Consider the following 21,609-nt stretch of genomic DNA (forward strand, 5'->3'; position numbering starts at 1 on the left):
ATGGATACCTGGGGCTGAAATCTAATCAGAGCAGCAACGTGTAGTTGGTTTTATTATTCACAGGAGTCCTTGTGCTGTAATTATTCCAGTATCTAACGATTGTCATGGAATTCTGTACAGAAAAGTGTCGATCACTGCAAGTCATTGCTTCACCTCTCACCAGAGTCGTGGTTACAACCTTGCAAGTGGTTAGTATAGAATTTCAATGCAGAAACAGGCCATTCGGCCCAACTGATCTATGTTGGTGCTTATGTATTCTACACGGTGGCACAATGGTTAGCACTGCTGCCTCACAGCTCCAGGTTCCCGGGTTCAATTTCGGGTGACTGTCTTGTGTGGAGTTTGCATTTTCTCCCCGTGTCTGCGTGGGTTTCCTCCCACAGTCCAAAGATGTGCAGGCTAGGTGGATTGGCCATGCTAAATTGCCCCTTCGTGTCCTAAAGGTTAGGTGCAGTTACGGGGATAGGGTTGAGGCGTGGGCTTAAGTAGGTTGCTCTTTCCAAGGGCCAATGCAGACTCGATGGGCCGAATGGCCTCCTTCTGCACTGTAGATTCTATGATAAGCCACCTCCCACATTCCTTCATCTCGCTCTATTAACACATCTTTCCTTCCTCCATCATCTGTTTATTTAGAAATTCCTTTTTACTGCGTGGTTGGAAATCTTTCTCACTAGTTGGTATATTAGCATGTCTGATTTATATGCTAAAGCCTTAACGCTGTAGTGAGGGAGTCACCGAAAGTTCACCCAGTCACCATCCCTTAATGCACCCTCCTTAACAGTAAGGCCACAGGGTGTCGCACTTGAGTGCATCATGTGAGTCATAGCAACCAAGCCAAACCCACAGGTTCTGATCTAAAAACAGAACGGCTGACATTTCCCTTTCACCGAGGCCACTGTATATATAGAACAGGTCACGCTACAAACCTACACATTCCGTTTCTGTTCCATTAACAGGATAAGAACCATTTTGAAGCTTACCCACAATTTTCAGGTTGATCTTTACACACAAGGTGGCCATCTTTATTTTCCATTTTGGAATGCCTAATTTACAAGCATCCCGACCTTCCCCCACCGCAGCCCAACTCACCCAAAGTGTCACTTGTACCTCAGTGGGTGGCTCTCACGCTTCTGAGTCAGCGGGCTGGAGCTTGGAGCCCTACTTCAGAGTCTTGAGCAACACAATCTCGGCTTGCATAGTCAGAGGCATTGTTCTCTTCAGCGTCTGTTTGCAGCTGGCTTGTTGCACTCCGTGGTTCTTTTGAGATTGGCGTGCACCTGAGTGTGCATGCATCTTAAAAGGAATATTACTTGTGTGTGGCCTGTTTGTTCCCTGCAAGGTACATTCCCAATTGCTGTGCACCTGATTACCAGTGCAGCTCAGTGGGCACATTGGTCAGAGATGCTTTCAGAATCCATACGTTTTGGGAAAAGCCTGTATTTCTTTGGCACACTGTCCCCTTTGAGACCAAAGTGAACTGGAATGTATTCGGAACGAGGAGTAATTGGCTTCCTGGTTATGACATCGTTAGGCTCCAATAAATGCCCACGTGACCTGAGGTTCCTCTGCGGATGGATACAAGCTGAAGCAAAAGGTAAATAGAAAGCTAATTGCAGTGGGGCCGCGTTCCAGCCTGTCTTGCGACAGCGCAAACAGAATTTCTGTTTTGGAGGAGGGGCAAGCCAAGCTCTCCATGAAGAGACTAGTTTTGTCACCTCCAGATACTTGGCGAGGTAGTGTGTCAGCTGATTGTTTATGTCACAGAACAACACTGTGATGTATGTTGGTTTGGTCAGTTTAAAAGGAATTCTGGAAAGCTACACCATCAGGCATGTTTTGACCTGAGGGGAGGGAGAGAGTCGATGTGCACCAACCATGTCGGATGGAATTCAGCTGCTGGTGAATGTGACTCAAAGGCTGAAACGATTGAGTGGGAAGTGAGAGATCCTACATACAGGAGACCAAGTTGGAAAGTTCGTCAGTGGTGCCACAGTTGTGAGGGTAGCAATGACAATGCTTGTAACCACATGAGGTGTATCTTTGTTGTCTCGACTATTTAAAGCAAAATTTACCTTTTTACTTTAATATCCTTTGTCTGTCACTTAATGTCTCTAAGGGGATTGTAACAGATGAGATGTTAAAACCAACCTCCCATCCCATCTACCCTTGCAAGTAGACATAAAGCTCTTCAACAGTAATTCGACGAATAGCATGTAAGTTTTTCTCAGTGTTATGGCTCAATATTTATCTTTCGACCACATAACTCCTATTGCTATTAGTGGGAGCTTGCTGTGCACAAATTTGCAGTTGCAATTCCTACATTCCTACTGCTATGGAACGTAGTACGTACTCTGGTTAATAACGCTCCTGTGAAGCACCCGAGATCTTTTATTATGTTAAAGTTACTAGAGAAATATAAGTTGCTGTCGTTAGGACCGTCTGATTTCACGAAAGGCACAAGAGAAATGCAAGTTGCAGATAGGATATTTCATCCTGATCACAACCAAACCTGTAGCAAGGAATAAATCATCATAAACCTAACCGTAAACTCCCGCCCCTTTTGTCTAGAGTGATAATGGACATGTCCAAATTACTCTGAGACTAAGTGACGCATAGAGAGTATGCACGCACACACAGACAGGTCATACTTCCTGAGACTCGGGTTTAAATGACCACTTTGGCACAGTGTGCTGATGGTGAAATAAAGATTAATTTTACACAACCATTCTGAATTTACAGATCGTTTGAAATTCGCTCAGGCTTAGGAAACTGAAGGGCGTTAGCTGGAATTCTGTCCCTTTACAAAGTTAATTTGAAAGGGCAAGTCTCTGTTGTCAATGAAAATAGCCACACCATGAGCAGCTCTGGGTGCTAAATAACATGGCTGATTTTCCAAATGTCCCTCCCTCCAATACTCCCACACCACTGGATATATCAAACCCGCATCCAGGTCAGGGTCAAACCCTTTTCAGGAAAAGCTTTCCATGGCCTGTGACTCTCTCACCATCCAGGCTCCATCCTGGCAGCAACATTCTTAGGCCGCACTCATTCAAACCGATTACCCCTTCTATAAAATTATGTGCATGCAAGTTTGCGAAGGATTGTACACTCAGGACTGAAGAAGTTCAAAGCTAAATAAAAATATATCTTTTGTACAGCTTGCAAGGGACATAGTATTTGACAATTGTGCACACCGCTCTAATTGGGCACGTTTTGTTAAGAGAGAGGTACAGGAGAGAAACGGTAGATATTTGAAAGCCGTAGGAATTCAGTCCTCAAAAGGTTTTAAAAAGACAGGTTCCTTGCCTTTGATGGGTGTGGATTACCTTCCAGAACATTAACAGTTTTGAATAGTAACTTGAACAGTTGGAGAGACCATGAGAATCGGCCACAATGAGTTACAGCATCATGATGGAGGGGAGCCAATCCATTGTACATCCATTAACAGTGCACACATTCCAGGTGTAGAGATTGCTCTGGTCCTCTGACAAGTTAACACTGAAACAGTGCTTCTCACACATTAGGATTCTGGTTGTGGATCTTTGAATCAGCTCTGGCTCTGGCCTTGGGATATTTTGTTACCCACCACACAACGAGTTTTATTTTAGTTGCAGACGATCTCCGCAAACTTGATGGCTTCATCTTGCAATCTCAGTTTAAAGTTGTCCGGCGGAGGCTCTTGTTAAAAGGAGAGTATCTTGCTGATGGATATGTTCTTGAGGTGGTGCGCTGATTAAAAGTGTTGTTCCCTAACTTGGGAACACAAGGAGCACATCATTCAGCACCTTGAGCCTGTTCTGCCATTCAATTAGCCCATGCCCGATGTTTATCTTATCTGCATCTACTCACCTTGGTTCTATTGCCCATCAGTACCCTTGCTCAACCTTCAACTGACAATTCCCATGCAAGATAAGGGAGTGAGAACTGAGAAGGGTTTAAGAGTCAGATGACTTGACAATGGTGATGACGCTGGTGGCCGGCAGGGTGGGGCCCTTGGTCATGGTGCGGGCATATTTCTGGAGAGCTTCATACTTGGACCGCAGACAGTCTAGTTCCAGCCTCATGTTGGCATTCTCTCTGGACAGCTTTGTCACCTCCTGTTGGAGGTTGGTCCTCTGTCGCTGCAGCTCCTCCTTTTGTGTCACGCGCTTGACCCGGCAGCTAGTCGCGTAACCACGGTTCTTCAGCGTTCGCCTACGCTGCTTCAGTTGAATAATCTCCTCCTTGGTCAGGCCTCGCAGGTGTTGATTCAGCTCTCGGACTGTCATGGAGACCAACTCCTGGTCACTGAGGGTCAGAGCATTTTCATTGGTCTCCTTCTTGACCTGTAACCAGAAAATGCTTTCAATTTATTGTATTTCTTTCCCTCAACCTCTCTGCCTACATCACACACAAGCATGCACATTGTGGTTTTTCGACTCGATTCTCAAGCACTGTATCTTTTAAAGAAGTTCAACTTCAGTCAGAGTTTGCTCAATTTGTACCTTAAACATCCTTTGTACCTTAAACATCTCGATCAACACCATCGGCGCATTGTGACTAGTGTGTAAAACCGCAAGACACACTGGAGCAACTCGCGAAGGCTTCTTCCAAAGCCTGTGTGTGACCTTTACCATCTGGAGAGGTGAGGACAATGGATGTGTGGGAACACCACCATCTGCAAGGTCCTCACTAAGTCACAAACCATCCTGATCTGGAAATATACTGGCCGTTCCTTCAATGCCACTGGATCAAAATCCTGGAACTCACTAGCAGCACTGAGGAAGCACCTTTGTCAGTCTGCAGCAGTTCAAGAAGAGGACCCCCCACCATCACCTTCGCAAGAACAGCTAGAGACGTGCAATAAATGCTGCACGTGAGCGTGAAACACAGTTTGGGCCTGCTTCATAAATTGCCGCATCCATGTGGAGCTCTTAAGTAGGGAATTCCATGGGCAGGATTCTCCAATAATGGGGCTATGTCCCCACGCCAGCGTGAAAAGTGGCACCAACCACTCTAGCGTCAACGGTTCCCGATAATGGGGTATGCTCCCCTTCCCAGGGGGCTAGGTCGGCGCCGGAGTGGTCCCCGCAGCTCCAGCCGGTGCGGAATGGCCGGCGCGAGTCCGCGCATGCGCGGAACGGCCGGTGTGATTCTGCGCATGCCGGCTATGGCCAGCGTGATTCCACGCAAGCGCAGGGGTTCCCTTCTCCGCGCCGGCCCCTGGGCATTATGGCGGAGCCCTATAGGGGCCCGGCGCAGAGGAACATAGGCCCCCCCCGGCGCGGGGTCAGAGAATCCCGGCCCATGACTTTGACCCAGTGACGATGAAAGAATGGCTGGTGTGTGTCCTTTGTGTGACTTGGAGAGGAACATGGCAGATGGTGGTGGTTCCATGTGTTTGTTGCCTTGTCCTTCCAAGGTGGTAGAAGTGCAGGTTTGGAAGATGTTGGAAGAAGCTAGGTGAGTTCCTGCAGTGTCCTGCAGTGTATCTTGTTGAATGTTGATGGTACGTACTGCAGCAGTGTGGAAAGAAGGGATGTTATCCTCCCTTCAACAATGAGGGGAAGGTTGAAAATCTTAGATGGATTATTTTAAAATGAGATGAACAAAGTGAGTAGGCAAATGTCTTTCTTTTTAAATTGTTAAATTGTCAAAAATGTACTGCTCTCCAAGGCAGTGTCTTGGGAAGGAACATAGGTAAACCATTAAAAAGCAGCAAATAAGGCAAATGTGAAAATAATTCTCACCTTTATTGCTTTGCTTCCTTTGGGATGAGCCGTCATTACCCCGGCAACATTGGAGAGTACAGAGACAGAAAGTGCACTGCAAATACAACAAAGTACAAGCCATAAACTATTATTCAAATAGTTTATCACTGAAACAAAATTGGGTTCTTCCTTTCAATCCGAGAAACGTAGCAATACATCTTTAATCACTGTGATAGTTCATACAGTAGTCACCTCAGTATCACACTTCTTTGAGTAGCAATATTGAGAACTTTCTTTCAATAAACAACCAAGTATTCTCAATGCAATTGTTAATTGATGACTGCACTAGATTCCCCTATATGAAATGAAATGAAATGAAAAGCGCTCATTGTTACAAGTAGGCTTCAAATGAAGTTACTGTGAAAAGCCCCTAGTCGCCACATTCCGGCACCTGTTCGGGGAGGCTGTTACGGGAATCGAATCGTGCTGCTGGCCTGCCTCGGTCTGCTTTCAAAGCCAGCAATTTAGCCCTGTGCTAAACAGCCCCATGAAACGGTGTCACATACATACAGCAGGAAGGTCCCAGCTCCAATGGCCCTATTGAAGTAACTGATCACTGTTGGGTCACCAGTGCTTTCATTGGTCTTGGCACTTTGGGCCAGAGCATCATTCAGGACAAAGCAGCTCACTTGATTAGCACTTCATTTACAACCTTAAGTATTCACTTCTGCCCCCTGGTGCCCAATGGCTGCAGTGTGTACAATCTACAAGATGCATGACAACTCATCATGCTTCGACTCCCAAATCTGTGTCCTCTGCCACCAAGTAGAATAAGAGCAGCAGAGGCATGGGAACACCATCACTTCCAAGTCACATGCCATCCCTATTTGGACAAGCCAATGGGTAAAAATCCCGACACTCCCTGCCTAACAGCATTGTGGGAGCACCGTCACCACAAGGACTGCAGTGGTTCAAGAAAATCGATCATAACCATCTTCTCAATGACTACAAGGCTTGGCAGCAAAGTCCAATTCCCATAAACAAATTTTGAAATGAGAATTCATGCTCTTGTTTATTACCCATCAAAGTTTGAGATTTTGTATAGCTACTGGCTGAGGAAAGGATAGATGGTGGCTGGGACAGGTAGCCCTTGTGTAACTGAGCCCAGCGTCCACCCTAAGAGAAACATCCCTCCATGTCCCTACTCTAGTCCTGACGGCCAGTTTCACAGATTATGTCACAATCGTAGGAAAGAGAGGACTTGCATTTATATAGTGCCTTTCACGATCTCAGGACATCCCAAAATGCTTTACTGTAGTAATGTAGGAAAGAAGGCAGCCAATTTGCACACTGCGGGCTCTCAGAAACAAAAATGTAATAATGATCAGATCATCTACTTTAGTTGTGTGGATTGAAGGGTAAATAACACTCAGGACACCAAGGAGAACTTCTCTGTTCATTTTTGAAATAAATGGCATGGATTTTTGTCCACTATAGAAGGCAGATGTGGCCTACAGCTCATCCGAAAGACAGCATCTCTGACAGTGCAGCACTTCTTCAGTATTGCACTGGGAGTGTCGGCCTAGATTTTCTCTTCAAGTTTCCGGAATGGGACATAAGAGCCCTTAATTGTTTACTTTTCCCTCTTCCTTGGGTGAAATGCATGACTCTCACTGTACAATACCTGAAGGTACCCAGATCCAATCACTCCCAAAAAACGTCCCACCCAAGACCCGGCACACTGATGCTCCCTTTTGGGGATTGTCCCCCACCTCCAAAAGGATTTGTAACCCTTTGCAAGAAATTAATGCTGAATTAACCCACACCACCATATTCCTGACCTGCTTGACAACCCAAAATGTCTCCGCTACATAGAGACTGAGGAGCATAAAAACATATATCTGCCCTCAAAAGATATCACTTATTAAAAAACATTGCACAGAACTTGCACCTACCTGCTGGCTGAAGGAAAAGGTGGCAGGGGTGAGCTTTTGCTCTGTTTTTTTCTGTCACAAAGTGCTCAAATTCAAACCATGAAAACCTTGTAGGGCGACAGTTAGCTTAGAAAATCAGTAAAGACAGAAGAGAGAGAGATTTAGAAAGAGCCCCACCCATCCCCCACTCCCCACACTCCCCAAGAAAGAGTGGAAAGAATGAAGCGGTAAATAAATGATAAAAGCAATTAAAATGGAGGCAGTGGGTGAGTGGTTGTTGGTGTTATAAGAGACAGGTTGGAACGAAGCCCCCAACTTATTTACATACAAACTTTGCAGCAATCGACCACATCCTGGAGATCGTGATTGTGCACCCACTATCAAACATTTCCACATAGACAGTAAACACGCCTTCCAACCTGCAGCCATGTGTGTCCTTGTTACTTGACACCATTGGCTGTGGAGGCATCACTCAGGCAAACTGTAAACTCCCCTGCACCCCTCAACTCACACGTACCGTCGCATATTGAGAATTCTACAAACTCTGAATATATCCTGAAGCCTTGATCGATTCTGAACCAGCATACAGTCATTATCAAACACTTCCTCTCAGCTTGGCACCTTTGTGTTGGGGGCAAGTTTCAGGGTTCATGCGCAGACCAGCTGATCAGGAAGATCCAACTTTGATTACCATTGTTTTCGAAAGCCACCAACTCGCATTTATAGAGCACCTTTAATGGAGTAAAAAGGCGCATCACAAGAGGTGCTATCAAATAAAATTTAGCAATTAACCACATTGAGGGCAAATTACAAAATGCCTGTGTGGTGTTGGGTGCTCTGAGGTACAGATGAACCAACACGGTTGCAATTGGTACAATGCTGTTTTATTTCAACTTGTTATTTATGGATCTGTCCTGGTACTCAGCACGTGGTGACTCTCTGAGTGTGTTGTTAATCAGGTCCTGGCCTTGTCCTGGTCTCCAGATCTACTGGCCACCAGGTGTCGTGTTTCTTGTCTTATACTGTCTGTAATTGGCTTTCATGTTATGTGTGCTAATTGGTCTGTTGGTCTGTCTATCATGATGTGTGTGTTTGAATATCATGACATCCCCCCTTTTTTTACAAGATTATGTGCCTACGTGGTTATAAATATGAATGTGTCCTGAGTGCAGCTAAAGGTGTGTGTGCGTGATATTTACAGCATGTACATGTGGCATAACTATATATATGGGGCGATGTCAGGTGTGGCATGCTAACAAGGTTGTACCATAACAAAAGAAGAAAAACTTTGAAGTGTGGTCCAGTCAAACGAGATCTGGAACGATAAAACAGTAACATGTTACAATACAATAGTTCCTAAACTTTGACGTGTGAACAGTCTCATAAGTCCAGTCTAGTAGGTGGGCTTCGAATACGGGTTGACCGCCTCAAGGGTGGGTCGAGAAACACCGGCTGAGGTGCGAGCCTGGCCACGGGTGGCGACAGAAGTGGTATATGGCAGCTCCACAAAGTCACTATCAGGAACCATTGGAGGACACGGCGTCTGTGTCCATTGCGAGCGTGGAAGTAGGCGAAGGGCTCGCCGATTGCGCCTACGCACCGATCCATCCGTCATGCGTACCAGGAACGAGGTGGAGTCTTTTTCTTTTTATGTTTGTGGTGGTGCTGTCGGATGGCATCTTGTAGCTGATGGGTCGTTGACATTGAAGAGGTACCATCAACAATATCATTCAAGGTCATGAATGTGCCAGATGTTGAAGTCGGATGAGACTGTGCATACTGGTTCTGGCCACATGCTGTGCTGGAAGGGTGATTCTGCTGAGAAGCGTTGAAGCATGTCGCTTTGGAGACAGAATTGCTGCTCGCATCAATGTCTGGTGATGGTGTGAAACTAGAACCTTGCATCTGATAGGAAAATGCTATCTGGCCTGGCTGTGGTGCAGCAAATCCTGGGCAGTAACTAAGGCATCCAGTCTGTAGTGCAGATTGCGCTGGTGGTAGTCATCCTTCGGTCTTGATTCCATTAGTGGGCAATCCGCAGTGCTGGCCTGTTTGAGAATATGCTGCATAGACTGCTGGCTGCTGCAGGCTTGAATACTGGGTTTGTACAGCATGAGCTGTCATTGGCCACACTGTCGGTGTGGAACAAATGTGTGGACATAGCTGTGGTGAAAATTGGTGTATTCCTCTTGGACTGTCGCTGCTGCTTGTTATTGCTGTCCCAGTGTGATTGTCACATGATCCATCTCCTGTCGTTGTGGCATCTGCTGTCACCCTGAGCGTGCCATCACTGAGGTTGCGACACTGCCTGTCTGGAGTAAAGTCTGGCTTACGCGAATCAGAGTCGGCATTTGGTTGCTCCCCATCTGGAGTCTGGTCTGTTTTTTGTTGATGCTCCCCGTCCGGAGTCTTAGCAGGTTCACTGGAGTCAGCTGAGATTTCTTGAAGCTGCACTTCTGGAGTCGGAACATGCAGGAATGCATTGACTAGTGGAGAGGTTCGAGCAATTGAGGGTGGAAGTAGTGTGGTGTCACCGTAGTTACCAGTGGTCTCACCGTGATCATCGAGTGCCTCTGTACGCACTAGCTGAGGTCTGTCACTTTGCACCTTTTGCATGGGAAGTGGGATGCTGTCGTCACCCGTTTCACATACCGTGGGTAGATCCTCAGTAGCTGCTTGCTGTTCACTAGGGTTGGGTAAATTGTCAGAGTTTTCATCTGGTGGTGCAAACCATGTTGGTGGACTGTCATTGTCTTGCTGTTGTCCTTCATGTGGGCTTTTCTTCTTTGGAATTTTAAATCTTCCCCCAGACATTACAGAACCTTGTTCATTTCCCTCAATTTCTCCCATATGTAGGGCATCAAATGTTGGATCCAATGTTTCTTTCGTCATTGTACTAGTTTCCAAAGAACAGTCCGTTTCAATTTTCTTCTCAGTTACTTCATATGTGTCCTTTTCTGATGTACATGCCTTCATAGTCTCTGGGTCTGATTTTACTGGGACTGGCATAGTCACAGCCTCTCTTTTACTGTTCTCAATTGCCCACATTCTACTCCCCAGACATACATGCTTAATCTCTGGAGTTAATGTGGTACAATGGATAATCGTGTCGACCTTATCTGCATCTTCACCATCACTGGAAAGCACAATTGGTTCACTTAACTGCTGCGGGTTTTAAGTGCTTTGTCTGGCTACTCGATGTCGGTGTCCTCAGGATTCTTGCTCCAATGTTCTGCACATTTATCAGTGGAGTGTGCATAGGTTCAATGCGATTAATATTCCCATCAGGGTTTGAAGAGTCATTACTGACTAACTGCTGGTCTCTGAAGTTGGGACTTTGCGGTTTTGTGTTGAAGGGAGACAGTTGTCTCTGCTGTAGATATGATTCAGGTTGTGTTATTTCCATTAAATGAGGATCAATGTCTTGTCCATTTTTTTCGATCCGTACTAAAACAATGGCAATTTTCAGTCTGCTCCTTGCAAGTTAGACATACAAGTAATTTCTTTAGCAAATCCTCAGCATCCTTCTGTGACTGTGCAGCATTATTAATATCTCTTCGGCTATAATGATCCTGAAGGTCAGCGCATAATCCTTTTTTCTTCGGGCTTGGAAAAGGCGATTCCTTTGGCTTGTCTTCATTTGGGCTTGAACAGTCATCAGCGCTGTGCCCTTCATTGTAGCATGATAGACCGTCATGGTCATCCTGCTGTGCACTGGAGCGTGGTGGACTGTTATAGCCTTCTTGCTGTTTACGTGAGCATGGCAGACTTGCATCATCTGCCGCTAGTTGGTCAGAGGAGGTTGCTAGACCCTCATGGTCTTGTTCCTGCAAGGACTGTGCATTGGATTCTTGCGTTGCTTCCCTTGTCGGGTCGGGAACCCTGAGCGGGGCGTGGACCACGCTCTGTGTGGCAGCAGGCCGCGCTCTGTGTGTCTGTACCGCTTTCTGCCTCTTAATTTCAGGCTGCAGCATCATCCTGCACTGATGAGTTGGGACGTCGTATCTGCTGGGTTGAAGATCCTCAGATCCGAAAAGTGAATCCGCATCTGCGTCGGATTCAATGCGGGGGTCGCCAATGTTCAACACGAAAGGTTCGTCCGGGTCGTAGTCGTCTAGGACCACGGAGCTGTCATTGGGCTCGTGAGGTCCGGAAAAAATGTAAAGATTGGTATCGAAGTATTCAAGGTCGGAATCATCGGTTTGTGCATCGGTAACTGCTTGTTGCAGGGTTCTTCGGAGGTTAAATTCATTTCCTGGTTCAATTTGAGGCATTGTGCTGTCATTCCAGGTGAAGGTTGTTTTACAGCTTTAAAAGATTTTTTCTTTGATTTGGGACGTTTCCCCTTTAAATTGGATTTGGGACGTTTCCCCTTTAAATTGGTGCGGTCTGGGGCCTCTGACGTCATGACGTGCGTGACGTAGCACGTAGGAAGCGATTGCGCATGCGCAGATCACTGTTCCTTTACCGATGGCCATTTTCTTGATTGCGCATACACAGCGTCTCGCGCATGCGCAAACGAACCTTCCGGTTCTGCGCACTTCTCGCGCAACTGCGCTAGTGTACTCCCTTTAGCAAGATGGCCGCCGACCTCGACCCAAATCGCTCTCTGGTCCGGGATTTCGGCCTCTAGATGAGTACTGCCACTTTTCTTACCTTTCCTTGCCGATTGGAGTGTGTTTTCCTCACAGTATTTGGCGAATTTGTCCAGGACTGCCTGGAAGTCGTACCTGATTTGCCCCTTGGAGAACTTGAATTTTTAAAAGATTTCTTCTGCTCTGGCACCGGCGATGGTGAGGAGAAGCTCTGTTTTTTCATCATCGGCCAGGTCTTTAAGTTCGGCTGCCACCAGGAAGAATTCAAACGCTTGCCGGAATCGCTGCCAGTTTTCGCGGAGATCGCCGTGGCACTGGAGCGGCTGCGGAACCGGGAGCTCGTACATTTTGCCTGGGTATTGCTGGTTGTCTCTGTACGCTGAGGTATGGCGGCAGGTATCGATCCACTCAGTTGGTACCATGTGGTGTTGGGTGCTCTGAGGTACAGATGAACCAACACGGTTGCAATTGGTACAACGCTGTTTTATTTCAACTTGTTATTTATGGATCTGTCCTGGTACTCAGCACGTGGTGACTCCCTGTGTGTGATGTTAATCAGGTCCTGTCCTTGTCCTGGTCTCCAGATCTACTGTCCACCAGGTGTCGTGTTTCTTGTCTTATACTGTCTCTGTCCTTGTCTGTGATTGGCTGTCGTGTTATGTGTGCTAATTGGTCTGTTGGTCTGTCTACCATGATGCGTGTGTTTGAATATCATGACAGCCTGGTTAAAAAGCCCTCTACTTTTTTTATCATACTTCTCGTGCCCAAGTGTTAATCAATAATTGAGAACTTAAACTTACCTATCACTAAGCCCTGGGGGACACCAGCTGAATCATGACTGGTAAGGATGCTGGATTCTGAGTGAGAGGGTTGTGGATTCAAGCCCCACTCCAGGGACTTCTGCTCAAAATCTAGGCTGACATTTCAGGTCAGTCATGAGAGAGTGCTGCACTGTCATAGGTGCTGTTTTTCAGCTGAAATGCGAAATCAGGTCCCTGTCTTCCCCCCCCCCCCCTCAGGATATAAAAAAATCCCACTGGCTGCTGTAACTATTACCATGGCAACTACACAGCTGTACAGTGCTTTGGCCGCTCCTCTAGTTGTGAATGTTGTTTTATAAATGCAAGATTTTCCTTCAATTTCAACCATAGAAATTCCAAATCCATTTTTACCAGAACCAACAAACCTCCAATGTGTTGGTGCCTGGTGCTGCTACATTTACTCTTTCACCAAATGCCTGCATTTTTCAGCAGTTCACCTGTGAGATACTTTCTGAAGAGCCATGTAAACTTGCCTCTAATGTAATCTCTTTACCTGAACAACAAATCACTTCTTCAAACAACAAATTCATCAAATGGAACGTGTTTTTAGCAAACCTGAATTGGCCATCTAATTGCCCCTTGTCCTGCTACGTGCTAGTTTGATCTTGAATTCTGGATTCTAAGAGTTTACCCACAATGAAGGTTAGACTAACTGGTTTCCAGTAACTCAGTTTGCACCCCTCTCTTATCCCTTGATAAGAGGGACATGTGTGGGGAATCCAGAGCATGTGGGTATAACCATAAAATTGGACATTGGCCGGCGGCACAGTGCTTAGCACTGCTGCCTCACTCCGCCAAGGACCCAGCTTCGAATTCCGGCCCCAGGATCTCCACACTGTCGGTGTGGAGTTTGCACATTCTCCCTGTGTCTGTGTGGGTCTCACCCCCCATAACCCAAAGATGTGCAGGGTAGGTGGATTGGCCACGCTAAATAATTGCCCCTTTAAAAAATTATATTTTCAAAAATTGGAGATCAGCCTTTCAAGGGTGAAATCCGGAAACACTTTTTCCTATAGAAAATAGAGGAAATCTGGAATTTTATCAGCAAAAAACTGATGCTGGGAATCAATTGAACGTATCAAAATGAGATTAATAGGTTTTTGTAACATGGTTATCGGGGGGGGGGGTTAGATGAAGTTAAGGTACAGATCAGCCATGCTTTAATTGACGAGCAGAATAGGTGCGAGGGGCTGAATGAAGTCTTCTTGTTCCCACATTACCTGAGCAGCAATATTACATGTAATTTCCCCCAGTTCGCCTTCCTTTGATTTGCATATTTGACAAGGATTGAAAAATCCTTTATCACAGATCTCGATGGTTAAAGAATGTTACAAAGGTCCAGCTGAATTCCCACAAACCTCCGTAAGTGGGGAGTCACCATTGACCAGAAACTGAACTGGACTAGCAACCGTCTGACTATCTGAAGCCAGTCTGGCATCTACAAGGCACAAGACAGAAGTGTAATAGAATACTCTCCACTTGCCTGGATGAGTGCAGCTCCAACAACACTCAAGAAGCTCAACACTGTCCAGGACAAAGCAGCCTCCTTGATTGGTACCCTATCCACAAACATTCACTCCCTCCACCGCCAATGCACAGTGGCAGCCGTGTGTACCGTCTGGAAGATGCACTGCAGAAACTCACTAAAGTTCCTTGACAGCACCCTCCAAACCTATGACCACCTCCATCTAAAAGAACAAGAGCAGGAGACACATCGAAACATCACCAGCTGGACGTTCCCCTCCAAGACCTTCATCATCCTGACTTGGAAATATATCGCTGTCGCTGCGTCAAATTCTTGGAATTCTCTCCCTAACAGCATAGTGGGTGTACCTATACCACATAGACTGTGGCAAACGCAGCTCACCACCACCTTCTTGAGGGCAATTAGCGATGGGAAATAAATGCAGGCATGGCCAGCAAAGCCCGCATCCCCTGAAAACATTTATAAAAACACAACAGATTGGAAAGGGTCAGGCAGGGTTAGGATCTGCCAGGCTATAAAGACCCTTGTCAAACAACCACCATATAAGCTGCCTGCGCTTCCACTTTCAATCACACAGAAATTATTAGTATTCAGATGAGAGGCACCCGTGAGAATGTACCACACCCAGATGTCAAGTCCAGCATTACTTCACACATCTGGTCAGAAGTGAAACCACAAGTTAGTCAGAGGCTTATTCTTACTAAAATGTAACTGCAATTTCACTTTGCAAGAGCTGAAAGGTTCAGCAGCAAGTTGACAGAATTGAGACAAACCTGTTGTACAGAAGGAAAAACAAGTGTTGATTGGGAGGAAGGAACCTTGGCCAGGTCATCAAGAGAACTCAATCTCCAAACACCGAGCTGAATCAAGAGAACATGTACCAGTAGCTTTCCTCATTGGAATCAGTCTAGTCTACATTAGAGTGGAATTTGAACCCATAACATTCAGTGGCAGGGATATCACTGACTGAGCCACGAGGATACAGGGTTGATGACAAGATTGATGAGATCCATTAGACCACCAACATCTTCCAACGGCCACTTACCTGCAAGCTTACATAGGATTTCAGCCAAAGAAAATAACCTGTGCTGCATTACCCTTCACTCCTGCATTGGGTCTGAGCTGTTTGCGTTCAAGCCATGAGCTGCAGATGCCTGGGTACCTCTAATGCTGACTCATCTGCACTGACACAGAGATTTGGACTAGATACTCTAATTATTTGGGCTTGCATCGTACTTGCAGCTCAGAAATATTCGGCCAGTTACTCTATGCTGGTGTTTGGGCTCCACTGGAGCTTCCTCCAACCCTTATGCATACCTAGTACATACCTTCTATTTTGTTGCCTCCACTTGTCTTTATCCAGTTTCTCCATAAAGGCAACTGTGCTGATCTACTTCCAGGTAAATGATTTTTGAAATGCTTGCCAGATATGAAATGGGAGTCGTGATCTGCATAGAGTTGCATGGAGAAGAAAAGGAAACCAACAAAACCACACTCACATCAGTACATACTCGGGTCCAGTCTGTGCAAGCAGCTTGCTCACCTGCAGCTTGAAGCAATGCATTTAAACCATGACAAGGACTCCCTTTAAATGGATAATGCTTCTTTGTTCATGCAGGGACCCTGCCTGCCAGGCTGGGCTGGGGGCCCCTGAACTTCCCCTCCTCCTGTAATTGCTCTCATTGTGTTTATCCCTCCGTTCTCCATCCCAAACATCTCATGGACACCCCCAGTGGGGTGGGGAGGGGAGGGGGAGTGAGAGAATCTAATGTGGCCAAGGTCTATGACCATGGGAACCTCAATTGTTACCTTGTGCCATGATTGACAGGGCATTGGGGGAGCAACCTGATCCTCAATGCTGTGCAATACACAATTAAGTAATTAAATGCAAACAAGAGACTGCTTCAGAAAGTTAACCCACTCTCAGCTCGGAACCGAAAATACTAATGGAATACAAAAGCTTATTGCTGATTTCAAGTGCAAAAACAAGTTCAGAGCTGGTGTCAGGATGCACAAGGGAATCTTGTCCTGTTAGAGGGTCAATGGGAGAAAAATCTCTACAACGGGACAGGGACCTAGGTTTCAAAGTAAGAATGAGCCCAGTGGTGGGTTTTAGGACAAATGGCTAAAAGTTTGATCAAAGAGGTTTATTGTAAGGCGTACACTAAAAGTCAAAAGGTTTAGGGTGGGACATCCAAGGCGTGGGGCCAGTGGTGGGTCGAAGGAAATCAAGGGTGCACAAGGGCCATAATGTGAGGACAGCAGAGTTCTCGGAGGGTTGTGGGGCTGGAAGTGGTTCCAGAAATAGGGAGGGGTGAAGCCATGGAGGGAGTTGAATCTGAGAATGAAAATTTTAAAATGAAGGTGTTGCTGGACTGGCAGCCAATGTAAGTCAGTGAGCACAGGAGTGATAAAACGGAGCTTGAAATCAAACAAAAGTGCCTCATTCCATAGCAATCTTAGCATTCCACATGAACGTACAAACACAGGCACGCCTACACATGAACCCCCTTCATAGCAGAACCGTGAGTCATCCTGTGCAGCAGGCTCCAGAGAACTGAACATGCTGCTAATTCTGGGCACAGTGTGGCTGCTGGCTCCTCTCTCTCCAAAGATGTACTTCAAAAAAGGCAGATTTGCTCTGCATATGCTAGCTTCTGGTAATGTACAGGCAGAACACTTTCTTGTAAACCTACACCTCAACTCCCTGTTTGTGTTTAACTATGTCTCACTACTAGGTCCCTTATTGTTTGTGGTTTATATCAATGATTTGGGCTTACATGTCAGGGGTATGATTAAGAAGCTTGCAGATGATAGAAAAATTGGCCATGTGGCTTTTAGTGAAGAAGAGACTGAATATTCTGTTCAGGTGGATAAAAATTGGTAAATGGAGTTCAATCCTGAGAAATGCAAGGTAATTAATTTTCAAAGACAAACAAGGCAAGTGAATATACAATAACTGACCGGGCACTGAGTAGTGTAGAGGAACAGAGGGAGCTAGCAGTGTCATGATATGCACTCATGCACATAATGAGATACAGACAGGCAGTTTTCATAAAATATCAATAACAAAATCAGAAAAAAGAACCCAACAGGGTTAAGTACGAAACACAATCTAAAAAAGCAACCCCCCAAACCCCCCCCCCCTGTACTTAAATAATAAATTAACATTAACACCCCGACTTAAGACAACAGGTGTATACCCTCCAGTGTAAATAACAAAAACAAAAATAAAGTAACCCCCCCCCCCGAGCTGCTGCTGCCATTGACCAATGTCTATCGTTCTGCCAGAAAGTCTAAGAACGGTTGCCAACGCCTAAAGAACCCTTGTACCGACCCTCTCAAGGCGAATTTCACCCTCTCCGATTTAATGAACCCCGCCATATCGCTGATCCAGGATTCCATGCTTGGGGACCTCATATCTTTCCACTGAAGGAGAATCCTTCGCTGGGCTACCAGGGACGCAAAGGCCAGAATTCCGGTCTCTTTCGCCTCCTGCACTCCCGGCTCCTCTGCCACCCCAAATATTGCGAGCCCCCAGCCCGGTTTGACTCTGGATCCTACCACCCTCGACACCATCCTCGCTACGCCCTTCCAAAATTCCTCCAGCGCTGGGCATGCCCAGAACATATGGGTGTGATTTGCTGGGCTCCCTGGGCACCTAACACATCTGTCCTCACCCCCAAAGAACCTGCTCATCCTTGTCCCGGTCATGTGTGCCCTGTGCAGCACCTTAAACTGTATGAGGCTGAGCCTCGCGCACAAAGAGAAAGAGTTCACCCTCCCTAGGGCATCTGCCCACATCCTCTCTTCGATCTCCTCTCTCAACTCCTCCTCCCACTTACCTTTCAACTCCACCACCGAGGCCTCCTCCTCCTCCTGCATCACCTGGTAAGTTTCCGAGATCTTCCCCACTCCCACCCACCCCCCCGAGAACACCCTGTCCTGTACTGTGTGTGGCAGTAGCCAGGGAATTCCACCACCTGCCGTCTGGCAAACGCCCTTACCTGTAAGTACCTGAAGGTGTTCCCCGGGGGGAGCCCGTACTTCTCCTCCAGTTCACCCAGGCTCGCGAACTTCCCGTCCACAAACAGGTCCCCCAACGTTCGTATCCCTGCCACCCCGAAAACCCTCCACCTGTTCTTCCTGGGGCGAACCGGTGGTTCCCCCGTAATGGGATCGAGTTAGTATACACACCAGGCAAGGAGCTAATAATTGCGGATGCCCTGTCACGCTCCATCACCTCGCCCTGTGAACAGGTTGACGTCATCCGCCAGATTGAGGCACAGGTGCAGCTGTGTGCCAGCAACCTCCCGGCTTCAGATGAAAGAGTGATCAGCATTCGGGAAGAGACTGCCAAAGACCCTCTTCTGCAGCATGCAATGCACCACCTTGCAAATGGCTGGCAAAAGGGCAATGCCCTCAGTTCTTTAATGTGAAGGACGACCTGACAGTCGTCGAGGGGATCCTCCTCAAGCTAGGTCGTATCATTATTCCTCACAGTCTGCAGAGCTTAGTGATCAAACAAATCCACGAGGGACACCTTGGTGTCGAGAAATGCAGGCGCAGGGCCCGGCAGGCTGTCTATTGGCCTGGAATCAACCAGGACATTTCCAACATGGTCCTCAATTGTGCGATCTGCCAGCGGTTCCAGCATTCTCAAACAAGAAACACTCCAGCAACACGAGATCATGACCTCTCCGTGGTCCAAGGTGGGAATCGACCTTTTTCACGCCAATGGGCATGACTATGTGCTTATCATAGATTACTTCTCAAATTACCCGGAAGTTGTGAAGCTGTCAGACCTCACATCAAGGACAGTCATCAAGGCCTGCAAGGAGACATTTGCCAGGCACGGCATTCCACTCACTGTCATGAGTGACAATGGTCCCTGCTTCCACAGCCAAGAGTGGTCCAATTTCTCCAAGTCGTACCAATTCAACCACATCACCTCAAGCCCACACTACCCGCAGTCCAACGGGAAGGTTGAGAAAGGGGTCCATATAGTGAAGCAACTGCTCTGCAAGGCTGCGGACTCTGCTTCTGACTTCAACCTTGCGCTGTTGGCGTACAGGGCAACCCCTCTGTCCACCGAAATGTCTCCGGCTCAACTCCTCATGAATAGAGACCTGCGGACGACTGTTCCAGCCATACACTTACCAGGCCTGGATCACCTCCCAGTGCTGCAAAAGGTGCAGCAACTCAGGAACCGGCAAAAGCTGACGTACGATGCTCATGCTACCGATTTGCCTGTGCTCTCTCCGGAAGATGTTGTTCGGATCAAGCTACCTGATGGAAGCTGGTCAGCTCCAGCTGTTGTTGTTCGACAGGCTGTTCCCAGATCGTTTGTAGTTCGTATGGCTGATGGCTCCATTGTCAGGCGCAACAGAAGGGCGCTGCGCAAAGTAGCCTGCCCACCACCAGATCCTACTTTTCCATATGTTGTTATGCCCCCTCCGGACACCTCGCACCATGAGGCCACCAATCTGGCTGCAATCCCGCCTGTCAAGGCGCCGTTGTCCCCACCTCCACCTCACAGGCGGTCGACAAGGATCAGGCGCAAGCCCCAAAGATTGGACTTATAGACATTTATCTTGTACATTTTGTTCTGTATCTGCTCGCTAGACACCTCTTATGTACATATTCATTCACTCGCCATTTAATGTAAATAGTTCTATATGTCGCATACGCTCCAAGCAACCAACATTTTTTTTTAGAAAAAAGGGGAGATGTCATGATGTGCTCTCATGCGCATAATGAGATACAGGCAGGCAGTGACAGACACCCAGTACAGCCAATCAACACACAGGACAGAACACAACCAATCACCAGGCAGAACACTAGAAGGTGGTCTCTCACTATAAAACACACGAGGCATCAACACTCTGCCTCTTTCCACTGGTGACAACTGGAGTGACAGTCAGGATGTACATATCAGTTAGCACCTTCTACACGTGGCTTAGAGCTAGTCTGGTCTAGTTAGTTATCGTAAGCACGCTTAGATTAGTAGAGTGTCAAACCCACAGCGAACTGTGTGCACTGCTTAACAAGTTCAATAAAGCGTATTGAACCAACATCAAAGTTTGGAGTCTACTTTCAAGTACAGCTGCATCCAGTTGCAGTCCGTGTTACCCCAGGGTGATTAACACGACAAGCAGTATATGGCTGCAGATTCCTTAAGATGGTAGGACAGGTGGCTAAGAAGGTATAAGAGCAAGGAGGTTATCTAAGAAGGGTATAAAACACTAGTTAGAATATAGCATAAAGTCCCAGATGAGCATAGGCTGCTTTCCCTTGTTTGACTGAGGATCACCATATGGAAAGCGGGACCTTTATGAATACTCTCAGCCGGTATGGGAATTGAACCTGTGCTACTGTCCTTGCTCTGCATCACAAACCAGCTGTCTAGGCCGTGAGTTAAACCGGCCCCTAGAGTTCTGGTCACTGCAATAAGGAAGGATGTGATCACACTTCAGAAGGCTCAGAGGAGATTTCTGAGGATACTGCCAGGGCTGGAGAATTTTAGCTCTGAGAAAAGTTTGGGTAGGCTGGCATTTTCTTTGGAACAGAGAAGGCTGAGGGGAGATGTAATTGAGGTGTTTCATGCAGATGGGGTGGATAGGAGGGACCCATGACATTTAGCAGAGACGTCATTGATTTAAAGCAATTGGTAGAAGGATTAAAGAGGAATTGAGTAATTCTTCATCCAAAGAGGGGTGCGCGTCTGGAGCTCAGTGTCTGAAATGGTGGTAGACAGAAACCCTGGCCACATTTAAAATTTACTCAGGTATAATTTTAAAAAACTTGCATTTACATGGCACCTTTCACAACCTCAAGATGTCCCAAAATGTTTTGCAGCCAATGAAGTACTTTTGAAGTGTAATCACTGTGTAATGCTGGAATTTGTGCACAGCAAGCTCCCACAAATGCGATAATCTACAGAGCTATGGACGCAGGAACTGCTGAGTGGGATTAGACTGGAATACACATTTCCAGGCAGCACAGACTCGATGAAACTAATGGCCTCCTTTTTTTTTTCCATGTTTCTGATTGAAGTCTGGTGGTACAACCAAATTCCCATCA

General features: G+C 46.7%; 2 protein-coding genes and 1 long non-coding RNA gene across 3 annotated transcripts in view; 1 reads left to right on the forward strand and 2 right to left on the reverse strand.

Annotated features, from left to right (window-relative positions):
* The window catches only part of gaa2 (alpha glucosidase 2), a 118,788-nt gene that overhangs the window by 86,474 nt on the left and 10,705 nt on the right, over positions 1-21,609 (reverse strand). The window lies entirely within an intron of this gene.
* LOC140394144 (uncharacterized) overlaps positions 1-21,609 on the forward strand; it is a 126,658-nt gene that overhangs the window by 17,917 nt on the left and 87,132 nt on the right. The window lies entirely within an intron of this gene.
* Positions 3,121-16,023, reverse strand: mafk (v-maf avian musculoaponeurotic fibrosarcoma oncogene homolog K). The gene is made up of 3 exons (XM_072481028.1): positions 15,855-16,023; positions 5,730-5,805; positions 3,121-4,325 (listed from the first exon to the last, which is right to left on the reverse strand). The coding sequence occupies exons 1-3, from the start codon at positions 15,896-15,898 to the stop codon at positions 3,936-3,938; spliced, it is 510 nt and encodes a 169-aa protein (XP_072337129.1). The 5' UTR covers positions 15,899-16,023; the 3' UTR covers positions 3,121-3,935.

Source organism: Scyliorhinus torazame, chromosome 17 (assembly GCF_047496885.1).
Source record: "Scyliorhinus torazame isolate Kashiwa2021f chromosome 17, sScyTor2.1, whole genome shotgun sequence".
Lineage (NCBI taxonomy): Eukaryota > Metazoa > Chordata > Chondrichthyes > Carcharhiniformes > Scyliorhinidae > Scyliorhinus > Scyliorhinus torazame.

Excerpts from the sequence above, each read along its gene's own strand:
- mafk (XM_072481028.1), bottom strand. The coding sequence starts at position 15,898 with ATGGAGAAACTGGATAAAGACAAGTGGAGGCAACAAAATAGAAG. Across the intron at positions 5,806-15,854 it reads TGGAGGCAACAAAATAGAAG|TGCACTTTCTGTCTCTGTAC; the intron begins GTATGTACTAGG and ends TTGTATTTGCAG. Across the intron at positions 4,326-5,729 it reads AAGGAAGCAAAGCAATAAAG|GTCAAGAAGGAGACCAATGA; the intron begins GTGAGAATTATT and ends TTCTGGTTACAG.